The 15964-nt window shown below is 49.4% G+C and overlaps 1 protein-coding gene across 1 annotated transcript; it reads right to left on the bottom strand.

The window, feature by feature from the left end:
* Positions 1-6011: 6011 nt before the first annotated feature.
* On the bottom strand, positions 6012-15609 carry LOC124026555 (TBC1 domain family member 30-like). The gene is made up of 3 exons (XM_046339465.1): positions 15281-15609; positions 6468-7250; positions 6012-6323 (listed from the first exon to the last, which is right to left on the bottom strand). The coding sequence occupies exons 1-3, from the start codon at positions 15453-15455 to the stop codon at positions 6085-6087; spliced, it is 1197 nt and encodes a 398-aa protein (XP_046195421.1). The 5' UTR covers positions 15456-15609; the 3' UTR covers positions 6012-6084.
* Positions 15610-15964: the final 355 nt, after the last annotated feature.

Here is a 15964-nt window from a genome sequence, read left to right as displayed (position 1 = left end):
CGCCCTGGCTCCCGCCCTGGCTCCTCCCCTAGAACGCCCTGGCTCCTCCCCTAGAACGCCCTGGCTCCTCCCCTAGAACGCCCTGGCTCCTCCCCTAGAACGCCCTGGCTCCTCCCCTAGAACGCCCTGGCTCCTCCCCTAGAACGCCCTGGCTCCTCCCCTAGAACGCCCTGGCTCCTCCCCTAGAACGCCCTGGCTCCCGCCCTGGCTCCTCCCCTAGAACGCCCTGGCTCCCGCCCTGGCTCCTCCCCTAGAACGCCCTGGCTCCCGCCCTGGCTCCTCCCCTAGAACGCCCTGGCTCCCGCCCTGGCTCCTCCCCTAGAACGCCCTGGCTCCCGCCCTGGCTCCTCCCCTAGAACGCCCTGGCTCCCGCCCTGGCTCCTCCCCTAGAACGCCCTGGCTCCTCCCCTAGAACGCCCTGGCTCCTCCCCTAGAACGCCCTGGCTCCCGCCCTGGCTCCTCCCCTAGAACGCCCTGGCTCCTCCCCTAGAACGCCCTGGCTCCCGCCCTGGCTCCTCCCCTAGAACGCCCTGGCTCCCGCCCTGGCTCCTCCCCTAGAACGCCCTGGCTCCCGCCCTGGCTCCTCCCCTAGAACGCCCTGGCTCCTCCCCTAGAACGCCCTGGCTCCCGCCCTGGCTCCTCCCCTAGAACGCCCTGGCTCCTCCCCTAGAACGCCCTGGCTCCTTTTGGCCTGCACCTTATAGTCGTAATAACCCTGAGTTCAGAGCTACAGTGTTATATGGTCTGAGTTCAGAGCTACAGTGTTATATGGTCTGAGTTCAGAGCTACAGTGTTATAACCCTGAGTTCAGAGCTACAGTGTTATAACCCTGAGTTCAGAGCTACAGTGTTATATGGTCTGAGTTCAGAGCTACAGTGTTATAACCCTGAGTTCAGAGCTACAGTGTTATAACCCTGAGATCAGAGCTACAGTGTTATAACCCTGAGTTCAGAGCTACAGTGTTATATGGTCTGAGTTCAGAGCTACAGTGTTATATGGTCTGAGTTCAGAGCTACAGTGTTATAACCCTGAGTTCAGAGCTACAGTGTTATAACCCTGAGTTCAGAGCTACAGTGTTATAACCCTGAGTTCAGAGCTACAGTGTTATATGGTCTGAGTTCAGAGCTACAGTGTTATAACCCTGAGATCAGAGCTACAGTGTTATAACCCTGAGATCAGAGCTACAGTGTTATAACCCTGAGTTCAGAGCTACAGTGTTATAACCCTGAGTTCAGAGCTACAGTGTTATAACCCTGAGATCAGAGCTACAGTGTTATATGGTCTGAGTTCAGAGCTACAGTGTTATATGGTCTGAGTTCAGAGCTACAGTGTTATAACCCTGAGTTCAGAGCTACAGTGTTATAACCCTGAGATCAGAGCTACAGTGTTATAACCCTGAGTTCAGAGCTACAGTGTTATAACCCTGAGTTCAGAGCTACAGTGTTATAACCCTGAGTTCAGAGCTACAGTGTTATAACCCTGAGATCAGAGCTACAGTGTTATAACCCTGAGTTCAGAGCTACAGTGTTATAACCCTGAGTTCAGAGCTACAGTGTTATATGGTCTGAGTTCAGAGCTACAGTGTTATAACCCTGAGTTCAGAGCTACAGTGTTATATGGTCTGAGTTCAGAGCTAGTGTTATAACCCTGAGTTCAGAGCTACAGTGTTATAACCCTGAGTTCAGAGCTACAGTGTTATAACCCTGAGTTCAGAGCTACAGTGTTATAACCCTGAGTTCAGAGCTACAGTGTTATAACCCTGAGTTCAGAGCTACAGTGTTATATGGTCTGAGTTCAGAGCTACAGTGTTATAACCCTGAGTTCAGAGCTACAGTGTTATAACCCTGAGTTCAGAGCTACAGTGTTATAACCCTGAGTTCAGAGCTACAGTGTTATAACCCTGAGTTCAGAGCTACAGTGTTATATGGTCTGAGTTCAGAGCTACAGTGTTATAACCCTGAGTTCAGAGCTACAGTGTTATAACCCTGAGTTCAGAGCTACAGTGTTATAACCCTGAGTTCAGAGCTACAGTGTTATATGGTCTGAGTTCAGAGCTACAGTGTTATAACCCTGAGTTCAGAGCTACAGTGTTATAACCCTGAGATCAGAGCTACAGTGTTATAACCCTGAGTTCAGAGCTACAGTGTTATAACCCTGAGATCAGAGCTACAGTGTTATATGGTCTGAGTTCAGAGCTACAGTGTTATAACCCTGAGTTCAGAGCTACAGTGTTATAACCCTGAGTTCAGAGCTACAGTGTTATAACCCTGAGTTCAGAGCTACAGTGTTATATGGTCTGAGTTCAGAGCTACAGTGTTATAACCCTGAGTTCAGAGCTACAGTGTTATAACCCTGAGTTCAGAGCTACAGTGTTATAACCCTGAGATCAGAGCTACAGTGTTATAACCCTGAGTTCAGAGCTACAGTGTTATAACCCTGAGATCAGAGCTACAGTGTTATATGGTCTGAGTTCAGAGCTACAGTGTTATAACCCTGAGATCAGAGCTACAGTGTTATAACCCTGAGTTCAGAGCTACAGTGTTATAACCCTGAGTTCAGAGCTACAGTGTTATAACCCTGAGTTCAGAGCTACAGTGTTATAACCCTGAGTTCAGAGCTACAGTGTTATATGGTCTGAGTTCAGAGCTACAGTGTTATAACCCTGAGTTCAGAGCTACAGTGTTATATGGTCTGAGTTCAGAGCTACAGTGTTATAACCCTGAGATCAGAGCTACAGTGTTATAACCCTGAGTTCAGAGCTACAGTGTTATAACCCTGAGTTCAGAGCTACAGTGTTATATGGTCTGAGTTCAGAGCTACAGTGTTATATGGTCTGAGTTCAGAGCTACAGTGTTATAACCCTGAGTTCAGAGCTACAGTGTTATAACCCTGAGTTCAGAGCTACAGTGTTATAACCCTGAGTTCAGAGCTACAGTGTTATAACCCTGAGTTCAGAGCTACAGTGTTATAGGTCTGAGTTCAGAGCTACAGTGTTATAACCCTGAGATCAGAGCTACAGTGTTATATGGTCTGAGTTCAGAGCTACAGTGTTATAACCCTGAGATCAGAGCTACAGTGTTATAACCCTGAGTTCAGAGCTACAGTGTTATAACCCTGAGTTCAGAGCTACAGTGTTATATGGTCTGAGTTCAGAGCTACAGTGTTATAACCCTGAGTTCAGAGCTACAGTGTTATAACCCTGAGATCAGAGCTACAGTGTTATATGGTCTGAGTTCAGAGCTACAGTGTTATAACCCTGAGTTCAGAGCTACAGTGTTATAACCCTGAGTTCAGAGCTACAGTGTTATAACCCTGAGATCAGAGCTACAGTGTTATAACCCTGAGTTCAGAGCTACAGTGTTATAACCCTGAGTTCAGAGCTACAGTGTTATAACCCTGAGATCAGAGCTACAGTGTTATAACCCTGAGTTCAGAGCTACAGTGTTACTGAAGTTTAAAGGCAACGTTAGTGGAGACGCTGCATATATCTGCTCATTGGGAAAGTACATTTCAAGCTCGCCAAAGCAGTGAAACCGGGCGAGACGGTCAACCTGTAGCATGGGAAGGTCTGCGTTATCGGCTCAGAACATTGACATTTTATAGGCAGATTGAATGGAGCTCTTACCAAGATAAAATGAAACAGCCGACAGCATCCTTTCACCTTCTTTATTAGGAGTGCAGTGACCTCTGACACCAGGATGGTGGGGGTTCATTTACCAACAATACAATCAGATCCATGGCAGACTGTAGAGAACAATACAATCAGATCCATGGCAGACTGTAGAGAACAATACAATCAGATCCATGGCAGACTGTAGAGAACAATACAATCAGATCCATGGCAGACTGTAGAGAACAATACAATCAGATCCATGGCAGACTGTAGAGAACAGACTGTAGAGAACAGACTGTAGAGAACAATACAATCAGATCCATGGCAGACTGTAGAGAACAATACAATCAGATCCATGGCAGACTGTAGAGAACAGACTGTAGAGAACAGACTGTAGAGAACAATACAATCAGATCCATGGCAGACTGTAGAGAACAGACTGTAGAGAACAGACTGTAGAGAACAATACAATCAGATCCATGGCAGACTGTAGAGAACAGACTGTAGAGATCAATACAATCAGATCCATGGCAGACTGTAGAGAACAATACAATCAGATCCATGGCAGACTGTAGAGAACAGACTGTAGAGAACAGACTGTAGAGAACAATACAATCAGATCAATGGCAGACAGATCATGATATGGTCTATGGATCTTTCAGAATGGAGTCTTACTGTGGAGAGACATTGACAGGAAGTAACAGGCAGACAGGAAGTGGAAACAGAAATCAGCTGAGAGGAGGAAGGAGCTTTAAGGGTTCAACATTGTGTTATGGTGAAGAGAACTTGACGTGGAAGAGAAGGTGATTGGACAGAGATGTCCCATGATGACATTCAGCCAGACAGAGCCAGTTTACAGCTTCCTGCAGGGAGATGACTACAACACAGTGGGTTTCATAGCAGCTCTTCCTCTCCCAGTGGTTGAGAAGGGAGTGACCTACACTGTGAAGAGTTAAGGGCCTAACTACAGCAGTGGATCATACTGTCCCTGTCTGTTCCTCTCAGGTACAGTCCCCTGTCCCAATGCCACAGATCCACACCATCAGAGAGAATCAGGCTGTATATTTTCCAGAGCCAGTCAGTCAGTGAAGCGTGGCCTCTAGCGCTTCCTGGTGGAGAGAGTGGAGGAGGGACGGTTCAGGCTGAGCTGAGGGAAGTGAACTGTGGGGGTTCTGGCTGTGGGACCGTAGAGACCCAGGTTACGGGCTGCAGCTGACCTCCTGTGCTGTTTCACACTCGGGAAGGGAGAGAACACCTGCTGGGGGTGGAGGGGCAGGAGGGAGGGAGGGAGGGGGATAGCGGGGTACCAGGAGTATGGGGGTTAGAGAGGGTACCAGGGGGGTTAGAGAGGGGAGGAGGGGGTTAGAGAGGGTACCAGGGGGTTAGAGAGGGTAACAGGGGGTTAGAGAGGGGAGGAAGGGGGTTAGAGAGGGGAGGAGGGGGTTAGAGAGGGTAACAGGGGGGTTAGAGAGGGAGGAAGGGGGTTAGAGAGGGGAGGAGGGGGGTTAGAGAGGGTAACAGGGGGGTTGGAGAGGGTAACAGGGGGGTTGGAGAGGGTAACAGGGGGTTGGAGAGGGGAGGAGGGGGGTTAGAGAGGGTAACAGGGGGGTTGGAGAGGGAGGAGGGGGTTAGAGAGGGTAACAGGGGGGTTAGAGAGGGTAACAGGGGGGTTGGAGAGGGTAACAGGGGGGTTGGAGAGGGTAACAGGGGGTTGGAGAGGGGAGGAGGGGGTTAGAGAGGGTAACAGGGGGTTGGAGAGGGGAGGAGGGGGTTAGAGAGGGTAACAGGGGGTTAGAGAGGGTAACAGGGGGGTTAGAGAGGGTAACAGGGGGGTTAGAGAGGGTAACAGGGGGTTAGAGAGGGGAGGAGGGGGTTAGAGAGGGGAGGAGGGGGTTAGAGAGGGGAGGAGGGGGTTAGAGAGGGGAGGAGGGGGTTAGTGAGGGTAACAGGGGGTGGGGGGTTAGTGAGGAGAGTAGGGGGTTAGAGAGGGTAACAGGGGGAGGGGGTTAGAGAGGGTAACAGGGGAGGGGGTTAGTGAGGGTAACAGGGGGAGGGGGTTAGTAGGGGTAAAAGGGGGAGGGGGTTAGAGAGGGTAACAGGGGGAGGGGGTTAGTAGGGGTAACAGGGAGAGGGGGTTAGAGAGGGTAACAGGGGGAGGGGGGTTAGAGAGGGTAACAGGGGAGGGGGTTAGAGAGGGTAACAGGGGGAGGGGGGTTAGAGAGGGTAACAGGGGAGGGGGTTAGTGAGGGTAACAGGGGGAGGGGGTTAGTGAGGGTAACAGGGGAGGGGGTTAGAGAGGGTAACAGGGGGAGGGGGTTAGTAGGGGTAAAAGGGGGAGGGGGTTAGTAGGGGTAACAGGGGGAGGGGGGTTAGAGAGGGTAACAGGGGGAGGGGGTTAGAGAGGGTAACAGGAGGAGGGGGTTAGAGAGGGTAACAGGGGAGGGGGTTAGTGAGGGTAACAGGGGAGGGGGTTAGTGAGGGTAACAGGGGAGGGGGTTAGAGAGGGTAACAGGGCTACCAGGAGAGAGTCTCACACAGTAGATGTTCTGAGAGGAGATTGAAGGGTCAGACTGTTGATGGTGGTGGTGGTGTGATGAGGGTGGTCGAGGAAGAGGAGGCAGGACAGGCAGCTCTGGGATGGTGGGAGAGGAGGGTAGTGTGTCTGGGTCAGTCTCTCTAGGAGAGCAGGGTAGTGTGTCTGGGTCAGTCTCTCTAGGAGAGCAGGGTAGTGTGTCTGGGTCAGTCTCTCTAGGAGAGCAGGGTAGTGTGTCTGGGTCAGTCCCTCTAGGAGAGCAGGGTAGTGTGTCTGGGTCAGTCTCTCTAGGAGAGCAGGGTAGTGTGTCTGGGTCAGTCCCTCTAGGAGAGCAGGGTAGTGTGTCTGGGTCAGTCTCTCTAGGAGAGCAGGGTAGTGTGTCTGGGTCAGTCTCTCTAGGAGAGGAGGGTAGTGGAGGTGGGGTCTGGTTTAGTTCTGATCCAGAGTCCAGCTCTAGAGACAACAGGTGCTCCTCCTCTTCCACCACAGCTGGCACCTCCTTACTGGAGGCCTGGGCAGGTGACACAGGGAGGTGACTTCCCTCATCATCATCAGCCTTTCCCTCACCCACTCCTTCTCTCTCCTCCGTCTGATGAGGGTGTCTGTCCTCCTCCGTCTGATGAGGGTGTCTGTCCTCCTCCGTCTGATGAGGGTGTCTGTCCTCCTCCGTCTGATGAGGGTGTCTGTCCTCCTCCGTCTGATGAGGGTGTCTGTCCTCCTCCGTCTGATGAGGGTGTCTGTCCTCCATGTCTCCAAACCCTAGCTGAACCCGTGCCCGGGCTATGTTCCTGCGGTGGGCACGTACGTGGGCACGCCAGGGGGACCCCACCCTGCTCTGACAGTTTTCAGCCTGAGATACCAGTCTGATCCTCCCCCTCTCCCCGCTAGGGGTGGGGTTAGGGGCGGGGCCAGGGGTGGGGTTAGGGGCGGGGCCAGGGGTGGCAGGGCTGGACTGTGCCTGAGGCAGGGGGACACCTCGCAGGCTGGACGGAGAGGAGGGAGGGTGTTTCAGGCTGTTCCTGGGCTTCCTGCCTAGCAACAGGTGGTTGACGACAGGAGAAGGATGTAGCTGAGATGCTAACACGCTGGTGGCTGGACATCTATCTACAGAGAGAACACACACTGGTCAATGATCGGTCTGCCTACTGCAGCAGCAGGACAATAATAACACCATAGCATGACGTGAATATAAAGAGGATTCCACATGCAGCAATAAGAAACATCTAGCATTAAGACAACAATCTGGCTCTGCCCCAACCTCAGACCTCAGCGCAGAGCTTACATTTATCACGGGAACAAGATGAAGAAGCTTACAGAGTTACATAAAATACTGCTTTGGGTTATAAGGAGCTTTGAGTCCTGATTACTGAAGACAGACACATCTGTCATAATGTAAACTTTCACTGCTATGCGGATGACACACAGCTGTACATTTCAATGAAACATGGTGAAGCACCAAAATTGCCCTCGCTAGAAGCATGTGTTTCAGACATAAGGAAGTGGATGGCTGCAAACTTTCTACTATTAAACTCGGACAAAACAGAGATGCTTGTTCTAGGTCCCAAGAAACAAAGAGATCTTCTGTTGAATCTGACAATTAATCTTAATGGTTGTACAGTCGTCTCAAATAAAACTGTGAAGGACCTCGGCGTTACTCTGGACCCTGATCTCTCTTTTGAAGAACATATCAAGACCATTTCGAGGACAGCTTTTTTCCATCTACGTAACATTGCAAAAATCAGAAACTTTCTGTCCAAAAATGATGCAGAAAAATTAATCCATGCTTTTGTCACTTCTAGGTTAGACTACTGCAATGCTCTATTTTCCGGCTACCCGGATAAAGCACTAAATAAACTTCAGTTAGTGCTAAATACGGCTGCTAGAATCCTGACTAGAACCAAAAAATTTGATCATATTACTCCAGTGCTAGCTCTCTACACTGGCTTCCTGTCAAAGCAAGGGCTGATTTCAAGGTTTTACTGCTAACCTACAAAGCATTACATGGGCTTGCTCCTACCTACCTCTCTGATTTGGTCCTGCCGTACATACCTATACGTACGCTACGGTCACAAGACGCAGGCCTCCTAATTGTCCCTAGAATTTCTAAGCAAACAGCTGGAGGCAGGGCTTTCTCCTATAGAGCTCCATTTTTATGGAACGGTCTGCCTACCCATGTCAGAGACGCAAACTCGGTCTCAACCTTTAAGTCTTTACTGAAGACTCATCTCTTCAGTGGGTCATATGATTGAGTGTAGTCTGGCCCAGGAGTGGGAAGGTGAACGGAAAGGCTCTGGAGCAACGAACCGCCCTTGCTGTCTCTGCCTGGCCGGTTCCCCGTTTTCCACTGGGATTCTCTGCCTCTAACCCTGTTACGGGGCTGAGTCACTGGCTTGCTGGGGCTCTCTCGTGCCGTCCCTGGGGGGGGATGCGTCACCTGGGTGGGTTGATTCACTGTTGTGGTCGGCCTGTCTGGGTTCCCCCCCCCCACCCCTTGGGTTGTACCGTGTCGGAGATCTTTGTGGGCTATACTCGGCCTTGTCTCAGGATGGTAAGTTGGTGGTTGAAGATTTCCCTCTAGTGGTGTGGGGGCTGTGCTTTGGCAAAGTGGGTGGGGTTATATCCTTCCTGTTTGGCCCTGTCCGGGGTGTCCTCGGATGGGGCCACAGTGTCTCCTGACCCCTCCTGTCTCAGCCTCCAGTATTTATGCTGCAGTAGTTTATGTGTCGGGGGCTAGGGTCAGTTTGTTTATCTGGAGTACTTCTCCTGTCCTATTCGGTGTCCTGTGTAAATCTAAGTGTGCGTTCTCTAATTCTCTCCTTCTCTCTTTCTTTCTCTCTCTCGGAGGACCTGAGCCCTAGAACCATGCCCCAGGACTACCTGACATGATGACTCCTTGCTGTCCCCAGTCCACCTGGCCATGCTGCTGCTCCAGTTTCAACTGGCCTGGGCCCTAGGACCATGTCCCAGGACTACCTGACATGAGGACTCCTTGCTGTCCCCAGTCCACCTGGCCATGCTCCTGCTCCAGTTTCAACTGTTCTGCCTTACTATTATTCAACCATGCTGGTCATTTATGAACATTTGAACATCTTGGCCACGTTCTGTTATAATCTCCACCTGGCACAGCCAGAAGAGGACTGGCCACCCCACATATGCTCTCTCTAATTCTCTCTTTCTTTCTCTCTCTCGGAGGACCTGAGCCCTAGGACCGTGCCCCAGGACTACCTGACATGATGGCTCCTTGCTGTCCCCAGTCCATCTGACTGTGCTGCTGCTCCAGTTTCAACTGTTCTGCCTTATTATTATTTGACCATGCTGGTCATTTATGAACATTTGAACATCTTGGTCATGTTCTGTTATAATCTCTACCCGGCACAGCCAGAAGAGGACTGGCCACCCCACATAGCCCGGTTCCTCTCTAGGTTTCTTCCTAGGTTTTGGCCTTTCTAGGGAGTTTTTCCTAGCCACCGTGCTTTTACACCTGCATTGTTTGCTGTTTGGGGTTTTAGGCTGGGTTTCTGTACAGCACTTTGAGATATCAGCTGATGTACGAAGGGCTATATAAATAAATTTGATTAAATTTGATTGATCTGGGAGTTAGAAAAATTGTTTGGGAAATAGAAGCTCGGGAGCCAAATCCAATGGAAGTCTGTTACACAAGTAGTAGATTCCTATTAAGTGATGCCGTGTTTAGATGGGGAGCCAACAGGCCAGACAGAATGACACTCTCCTGTCAGTCACAGAGAAGAGCCAGCATCATCCAACGCCAGACCAGCTAAAGCTAACAGCAGATCCTGACCCCAGACCAGCTCACAGCAGATCCTGACCCCAGACCAGCTCACAGCAGATCCTGACCCCAGACCAGCACCCTCCAACCCCAGACCAGCTAAAGCTAACAGCAGATCCTGACCCCAGACCAGCTCACAGCAGATCCTGACCCCAGACCAGCTAACAGCAGATCCTGACCCCAGACCAGCTAACAGCAGATCCTGACCCCAGACCAGCTAACAGCAGATCCTGACCCCAGACCAGCTAACAGCAGATCCTGACCCCAGACCAGCTAACAGCAGATCCTGACCCCAGACCAGCTAACAGCAGATCCTGACCCCAGACCAGCTAACAGCAGATCCTAACCCCAGACCAGCTAACAGCAGATCCTCACTCCAGACCAGCTAACAGCAGATCCTCACTCCAGACCAGCTAACAGCAGATCCTCACTCCAGCCCAGCTAACAGCAGATCCTCACTCCAGCCCAGCTAACAGCAGATCCTAACCTCAGACCAGCTAACAGCAGCCCAGAAACGCCCCTCCGTTCCAGAGCCTGCTGCTTCCTGACCGACAGGTCACAAACACCTCCTCAATCTGTCCATCTACAGACACCCCACCACCTCCTCAATCTATCCATCTACGGACACCACCACCTCCTCAATCTATCCATCTACAGACACCACCACCTCCTCAATCTATCCATCTACGGACACCACCACCTCCTCAATCTATCCATCTACGGACACCACCACCTCCTCAATCTATCCATCTACGGACACCACCACCTCAATCTATCCATCTATAGACACCACCACCTCAATCTATCCATCTATAGACACCACCACCTCAATCTATCCATCTACAGACACCACCACTTCCTCAATCTATCCATCTACAGACACCACCACCTCCTCAATCTATCCATTTACAGACACCACCACCTCCTCAATCTATCCATCTACAGACACCACCACCTCCTCAATCTATCCATCTATAGACACCACCACCTCCTCAATCTATCCATCTATAGACACCACCACCTCCTCAATCTATCCATCTATAGACACCACCACCTCCATCTATCCATCTATAGACACCACCACCTCCTCAATCTATCCATCTATAGACACCACCACCTCCTCAATCTATCCATCTACGGACACCACCACCTCCATCTATCCATCTATAGACACCACCACCACCTCCATCTATCCATCTACTGACACCACCACCTCCTCCATCTATCCATCTATAGACACCACCACCTCCTCAATCTATCCATCTATAGACACCACCACCTCCTCAATCTATCCATCTATAGACACCACCACCTCCTCAATCTATCCATCTATAGACACCACCACCTCCTCAATCTATCCATCTATAGACACCACCACCTCCTCAATCTATCCATCTACTGACACCACCACCTCCTCAATCTATCCATCTACTGACACCACCACCTCCTCAATCTATCCATCTATAGACACCACCACCTCCTCAATCTATCCATCTACTGACACCACCACCTCCTCAATCTATCCATCTACTGACACCACCACCTCCTCAATCTATCCATCTATAGACACCACCACCTCCTCCATCTATCCATCTATAGACACGACCACCTCCTCCATCTATCCATCTATAGACACCACCTCCTCCATCTATCCATCTATAGACACCACCACCTCCATCTATCCATCTATAGACACCACCACCTCCATCTATCCATCTATAGACACCACCACCTCCTCAATCTATCCATCTATAGACACCACCACTTCCTCAATCTATCCATCTATAGACACCACCACCTCCATCTATCCATCTACAGACACCACCACCTCCATCTATCCATCTACAGACACCACCACCTCCTCAATCTATCCATCTATAGACACCACCACCACCTCCTCAATCTATCCATCTATAGACACCACCACCACCTCCTCAATCTATCCATCTATAGACACCACCACCACCTCCTCAATCTATCCATCTATAGACACCACCACCACCTCCTCAATCTATCCATCTATAGACACCACCACCACCTCCTCAATCTATCCATCTATAGACACCACCACCACCTCCTCAATCTATCCATCTATAGACACCACCACCACCTCCTCAATCTATCCATCTATAGACACCACCACCACCTCCTCAATCTATCCATCTATAGACACCACCACCACCTCCTCAATCTATCCATCTATAGACACCACCACCACCTCCTCAATCTATCCATCTATAGACACCACCACCACCTCCTCAATCTATCCATCTATAGACACCACCACCACCTCCTCAATCTATCCATCTATAGACACCACCACCACCTCCTCAATCTATCCATCTATAGACACCACCACCACCTCCTCAATCTATCCATCTATAGACACCACCACCACCTCCTCAATCTATCCATCTATAGACACCACCACCACCTCCTCAATCTATCCATCTATAGACACCACCACCACCTCCTCAATCTATCCATCTATAGACACCACCACCTCCTCAATCTATCCATCTATAGACACCACCACCTCCTCAATCTATCCATCTATAGACACCAGCACCTCCTCAATCTATCCATCTATAGACACCAGCACCTCCTCAATCTATCCATCTATAGACACCACCACCTCCTCAATCTATCCATCTATAGACACCACCACCTCCTCAATCTATCCATCTATAGACACCACCACCTCCATCTATCTATCTATAGACACCACCTCCTCAATCTATCCATCTATAGACACCACCACCTCCTCAATCTATCCATCTATAGACACCACCACCTCCTCCATCTATCCATCTATAGACACCACCACCTCCTCCATCTATCGACACCACCACCTCCTCAATCTATCCATCTATAGACACCACCACCTCCATCTATCCATCTATAGACACCACCACCTACTCAATCTATCCATCTATAGACACCACCACCTCCTCAATCTATCCATCTATAGACACCACCACCTCCTCAATCTATCCATCTATAGACACCACCACCTCCTCAATCTATCCATCTATAGACACCACAACCTCCATCTATCCATCTATAGACACCACCACCTAGAGTTGTATTGGGGATTAATCAGAATTGGTTTCCTAGGAACGCGAAGCGGCCATCTCTGTCGGCGCCGGAAGTGAGAATAAGTTGAATTAATCAGAATTAGTTTCCTAGGAACGCGAAGCGGCCATCTCTGTCGGCGCCGGAAGTGAGAATAAGTTGAATTAATCAGAATTAGTTGGGTAACATAGATAAGATGTTTTATATTCATTATATGCTTGTGAGTTACTTCTCATCAGAATGTCTATGTTTGTATAATACTGTTGGCCGGTTTCAGTTATCTGTTCTCTGTCATGGGGTCAGTTAGTTGGGCCGCAGAGAGGGGAGAGGTCAAACTTGTCTTCATATGTAAACGTGTCTTTTAAATCAATTATCTCTTGGCTCCACAATGTCTGTGTGCCAGTCACTGTGTCTCTGATCTTGTCCACGAGGGGTGTATTTGATATATGGATGTTGATGAGGTTTTGTTTTATGGTCTGAGAGCGAGATAAGAACATAGATTAGGAGACAAAGCTGAATGACAATTTATAGCCAATGCTGTCTGGCTATGTGTGTCTTTGCTATAAAGGATCTCAGTTGCAATGTGTAAGGGTCTCTCAGAGAATTAATTTATAGACACTGAATTGATCTGAGAGTCACAGGGTTGTGATGGAGCTCATATAATTAAAGATGGACTTTATGATAACTCTGACTTGTGTGTGGTTTACCCTCAAGATTTGGTAATACAGGAAATTTCCACGACATTTGACAGTGTGTGTGTGTAGAGTTGACAGTGTGTGTGTGTGTGTAGAGTTGACAGTGTGTGTGTGTGTGTAGAGTTGACAGTGTGTGTGTGTGTGTAGAGTTGACAGTGTGTGTGTGTGTGTAGAGTTGACAGTGTGTGTGTGTGTGTAGAGTTGACAGTGTGTGTGTGTGTGTGTAGAGTTGACAGTGTGTGTGTGTGTGTGTAGAGTTGACAGTGTGTGTGTGTGTGTGTGTGTAGAGTTGACAGTGTGTGTGTGTGTGTGTAGAGTTGACAGTGTGTGTGTGTGTGTGTAGAGTTGACAGTGTGTGTGTGTGTGTGTAGAGTTGACAGTGTGTGTGTGTGTGTAGAGTTGACAGTGTGTGTGTGTGTGTAGAGTTGACAGTGTGTGTGTGTGTGTAGAGTTGACAGTGTGTGTGTGTGTGTAGAGTTGACAGTGTGTGTGTGTGTGTAGAGTTGACAGTGTGTGTGTGTAGAGTTGACAGTGTGTGTGTGTGTAGAGTTGACAGTGTGTGTGTGTAGAGTTGACAGTGTGTGTGTGTGTGTAGAGTTGACAGTGTGTGTGTGTGTGTAGAGTTGACAGTGTGTGTGTGTGTGTAGAGTTGACAGTGTGTGTGTGTGTGTGTAGAGTTGACAGTGTGTGTGTGTGTGTAGAGTTGACAGTGTGTGTGTGTGTGTAGAGTTGACAGTGTGTGTGTGTGTAGAGTTGACAGTGTGTGTGTGTGTGTAGAGTTGACAGTGTGTGTGTGTGTGTAGAGTTGACAGTGTGTGTGTGTGTGTAGAGTTGACAGTGTGTGTGTAGAGTTGACAGTGTGTGTGTGTGTGTGTGTGTAGAGTTGACAGTGTGTGTGTGTGTGTAGAGTTGACAGTGTGTGTGTGTGTGTAGAGTTGACAGTGTGCCTGTGTGTAGAGTTGACAGTGTGTGTGTGTAGAGTTGACAGTGTGTGTGTAGAGTTGACAGTGTGTGTGTGTGTAGAGTTGACAGTGTGTGTCTGTGTAGAGTTGACAGTGTGTGTGTGTGTAGAGTTGACAGCTGTGTGTGTGTAGAGTTGGACAGTGTGTGTGTGTGTAGAGTTGACAGTGTGTGTGTGTGTAGAGTTGACAGTGTGTGTGTGTGTAGAGTTGACAGTGTGGTGACTGTAGAGTTGACAGTGTGTGTGTGTGTAGAGTTGACAGTGTGTGTGTGTGTAGAGTTGACAGTGTGTGTGTGTAGAGTTGACAGTGTGTGTGTGTAGAGTTGACAGTGTGTGTGTGTAGAGTTGACAGTGTGTGTGTGTAGAGTTGACAGTGTGTGTGTGTAGAGTTGACAGTGTGTGTGTAGAGTTGACAGTGTGTGTGTAGAGTTGACAGTGTGTGTGTAGAGTTGACAGTGTGTGTGTAGAGTTGACAGTGTGTTACCTGTGTGTATGTACAGCTGCCTGGCCTGTTGTTGTGTAGAGTTGACAGTGTGTGTATAGAGTTGACAGTGTGTTACCTGTGTGTATGTACAGCTGCCTGGCCTGTTGTTGTGTAGAGTTGACAGTGTGTTACCTGTGTGTATGTACAGCTGCCTGGCCTGTTGTTGCTGATGTCTCTTGATACGCGAGTACTGTTTCTTCAGAGCGCTGATGTCAGTACTCATCCTCTCCTGCAGCATGCTGTTGATGGCCGCTTGATGCTCCGCTCTGCCGCCACCATCCACCGCCCCGGGACTCAGGTCTGCCATGTTACCGCCCTGCTCCCCCCCACGCTGGTCTGGAGAGGAGAGATTCAAATATCACCTCGGAAAGCCCAAGCGGAAATTACCTCAGTGTTGACGCCATGTAGAGAGACACAGCTGTTCCTGTGTTTTCAGGTCTGACATCAACAGCAGCTGACATGACACCTTCCCAGATAACCCTGTCTACCACTACATTAAACTAATGGACCTGGCTGGAGTCCTGTCTACCGCTACATTAAACTAATGGACCTGGCTGGAGTCCTGTCTACCACTACATTAAACTAATGGACCTGGCTGGAGTCCTGTCTACCACTACATTAAACTAATGGACCTGGCTGGAGTCCTGTCTACCACTACATTAAACTAATGGGACCTGGCTGGAGTCCTGTCTACCACTACATTAAACTAATGGACCTGGCTGGAGTCCTGTCTACCACTACATTAAACTAATGGGACCTGGCTGGAGGAGAGAGCACTACATTAAACTAATGGGACCTGGCTGGAGTCCTGTCTAC

Source organism: Oncorhynchus gorbuscha, unplaced genomic scaffold, assembly GCF_021184085.1.
Source record: "Oncorhynchus gorbuscha isolate QuinsamMale2020 ecotype Even-year unplaced genomic scaffold, OgorEven_v1.0 Un_scaffold_2767, whole genome shotgun sequence".
Taxonomy (NCBI): domain Eukaryota; kingdom Metazoa; phylum Chordata; class Actinopteri; order Salmoniformes; family Salmonidae; genus Oncorhynchus; species Oncorhynchus gorbuscha.
This window is presented reverse-complemented; position numbering and strand designations above follow the sequence as displayed.

Bases quoted from the DNA above. Each gene is read 5' to 3' on its own strand.
- LOC124026555 (XM_046339465.1), bottom strand. From the start codon at position 15,455: ATGGCAGACCTGAGTCCCGGGGCGGTGGATGGTGGCGGCAGAGCGGAG. The intron at 7,251-15,280 runs GTAACACACTGT...TTCTCTCTGTAG, and splicing joins GCAGCTGTACATACACACAG to ATAGATGTCCAGCCACCAGC. The intron at 6,324-6,467 runs GGACTGACCCAG...GCTCTCCTAGAG, and splicing joins ACTACCCTGCTCTCCTAGAG to AGACTGACCCAGACACACTA.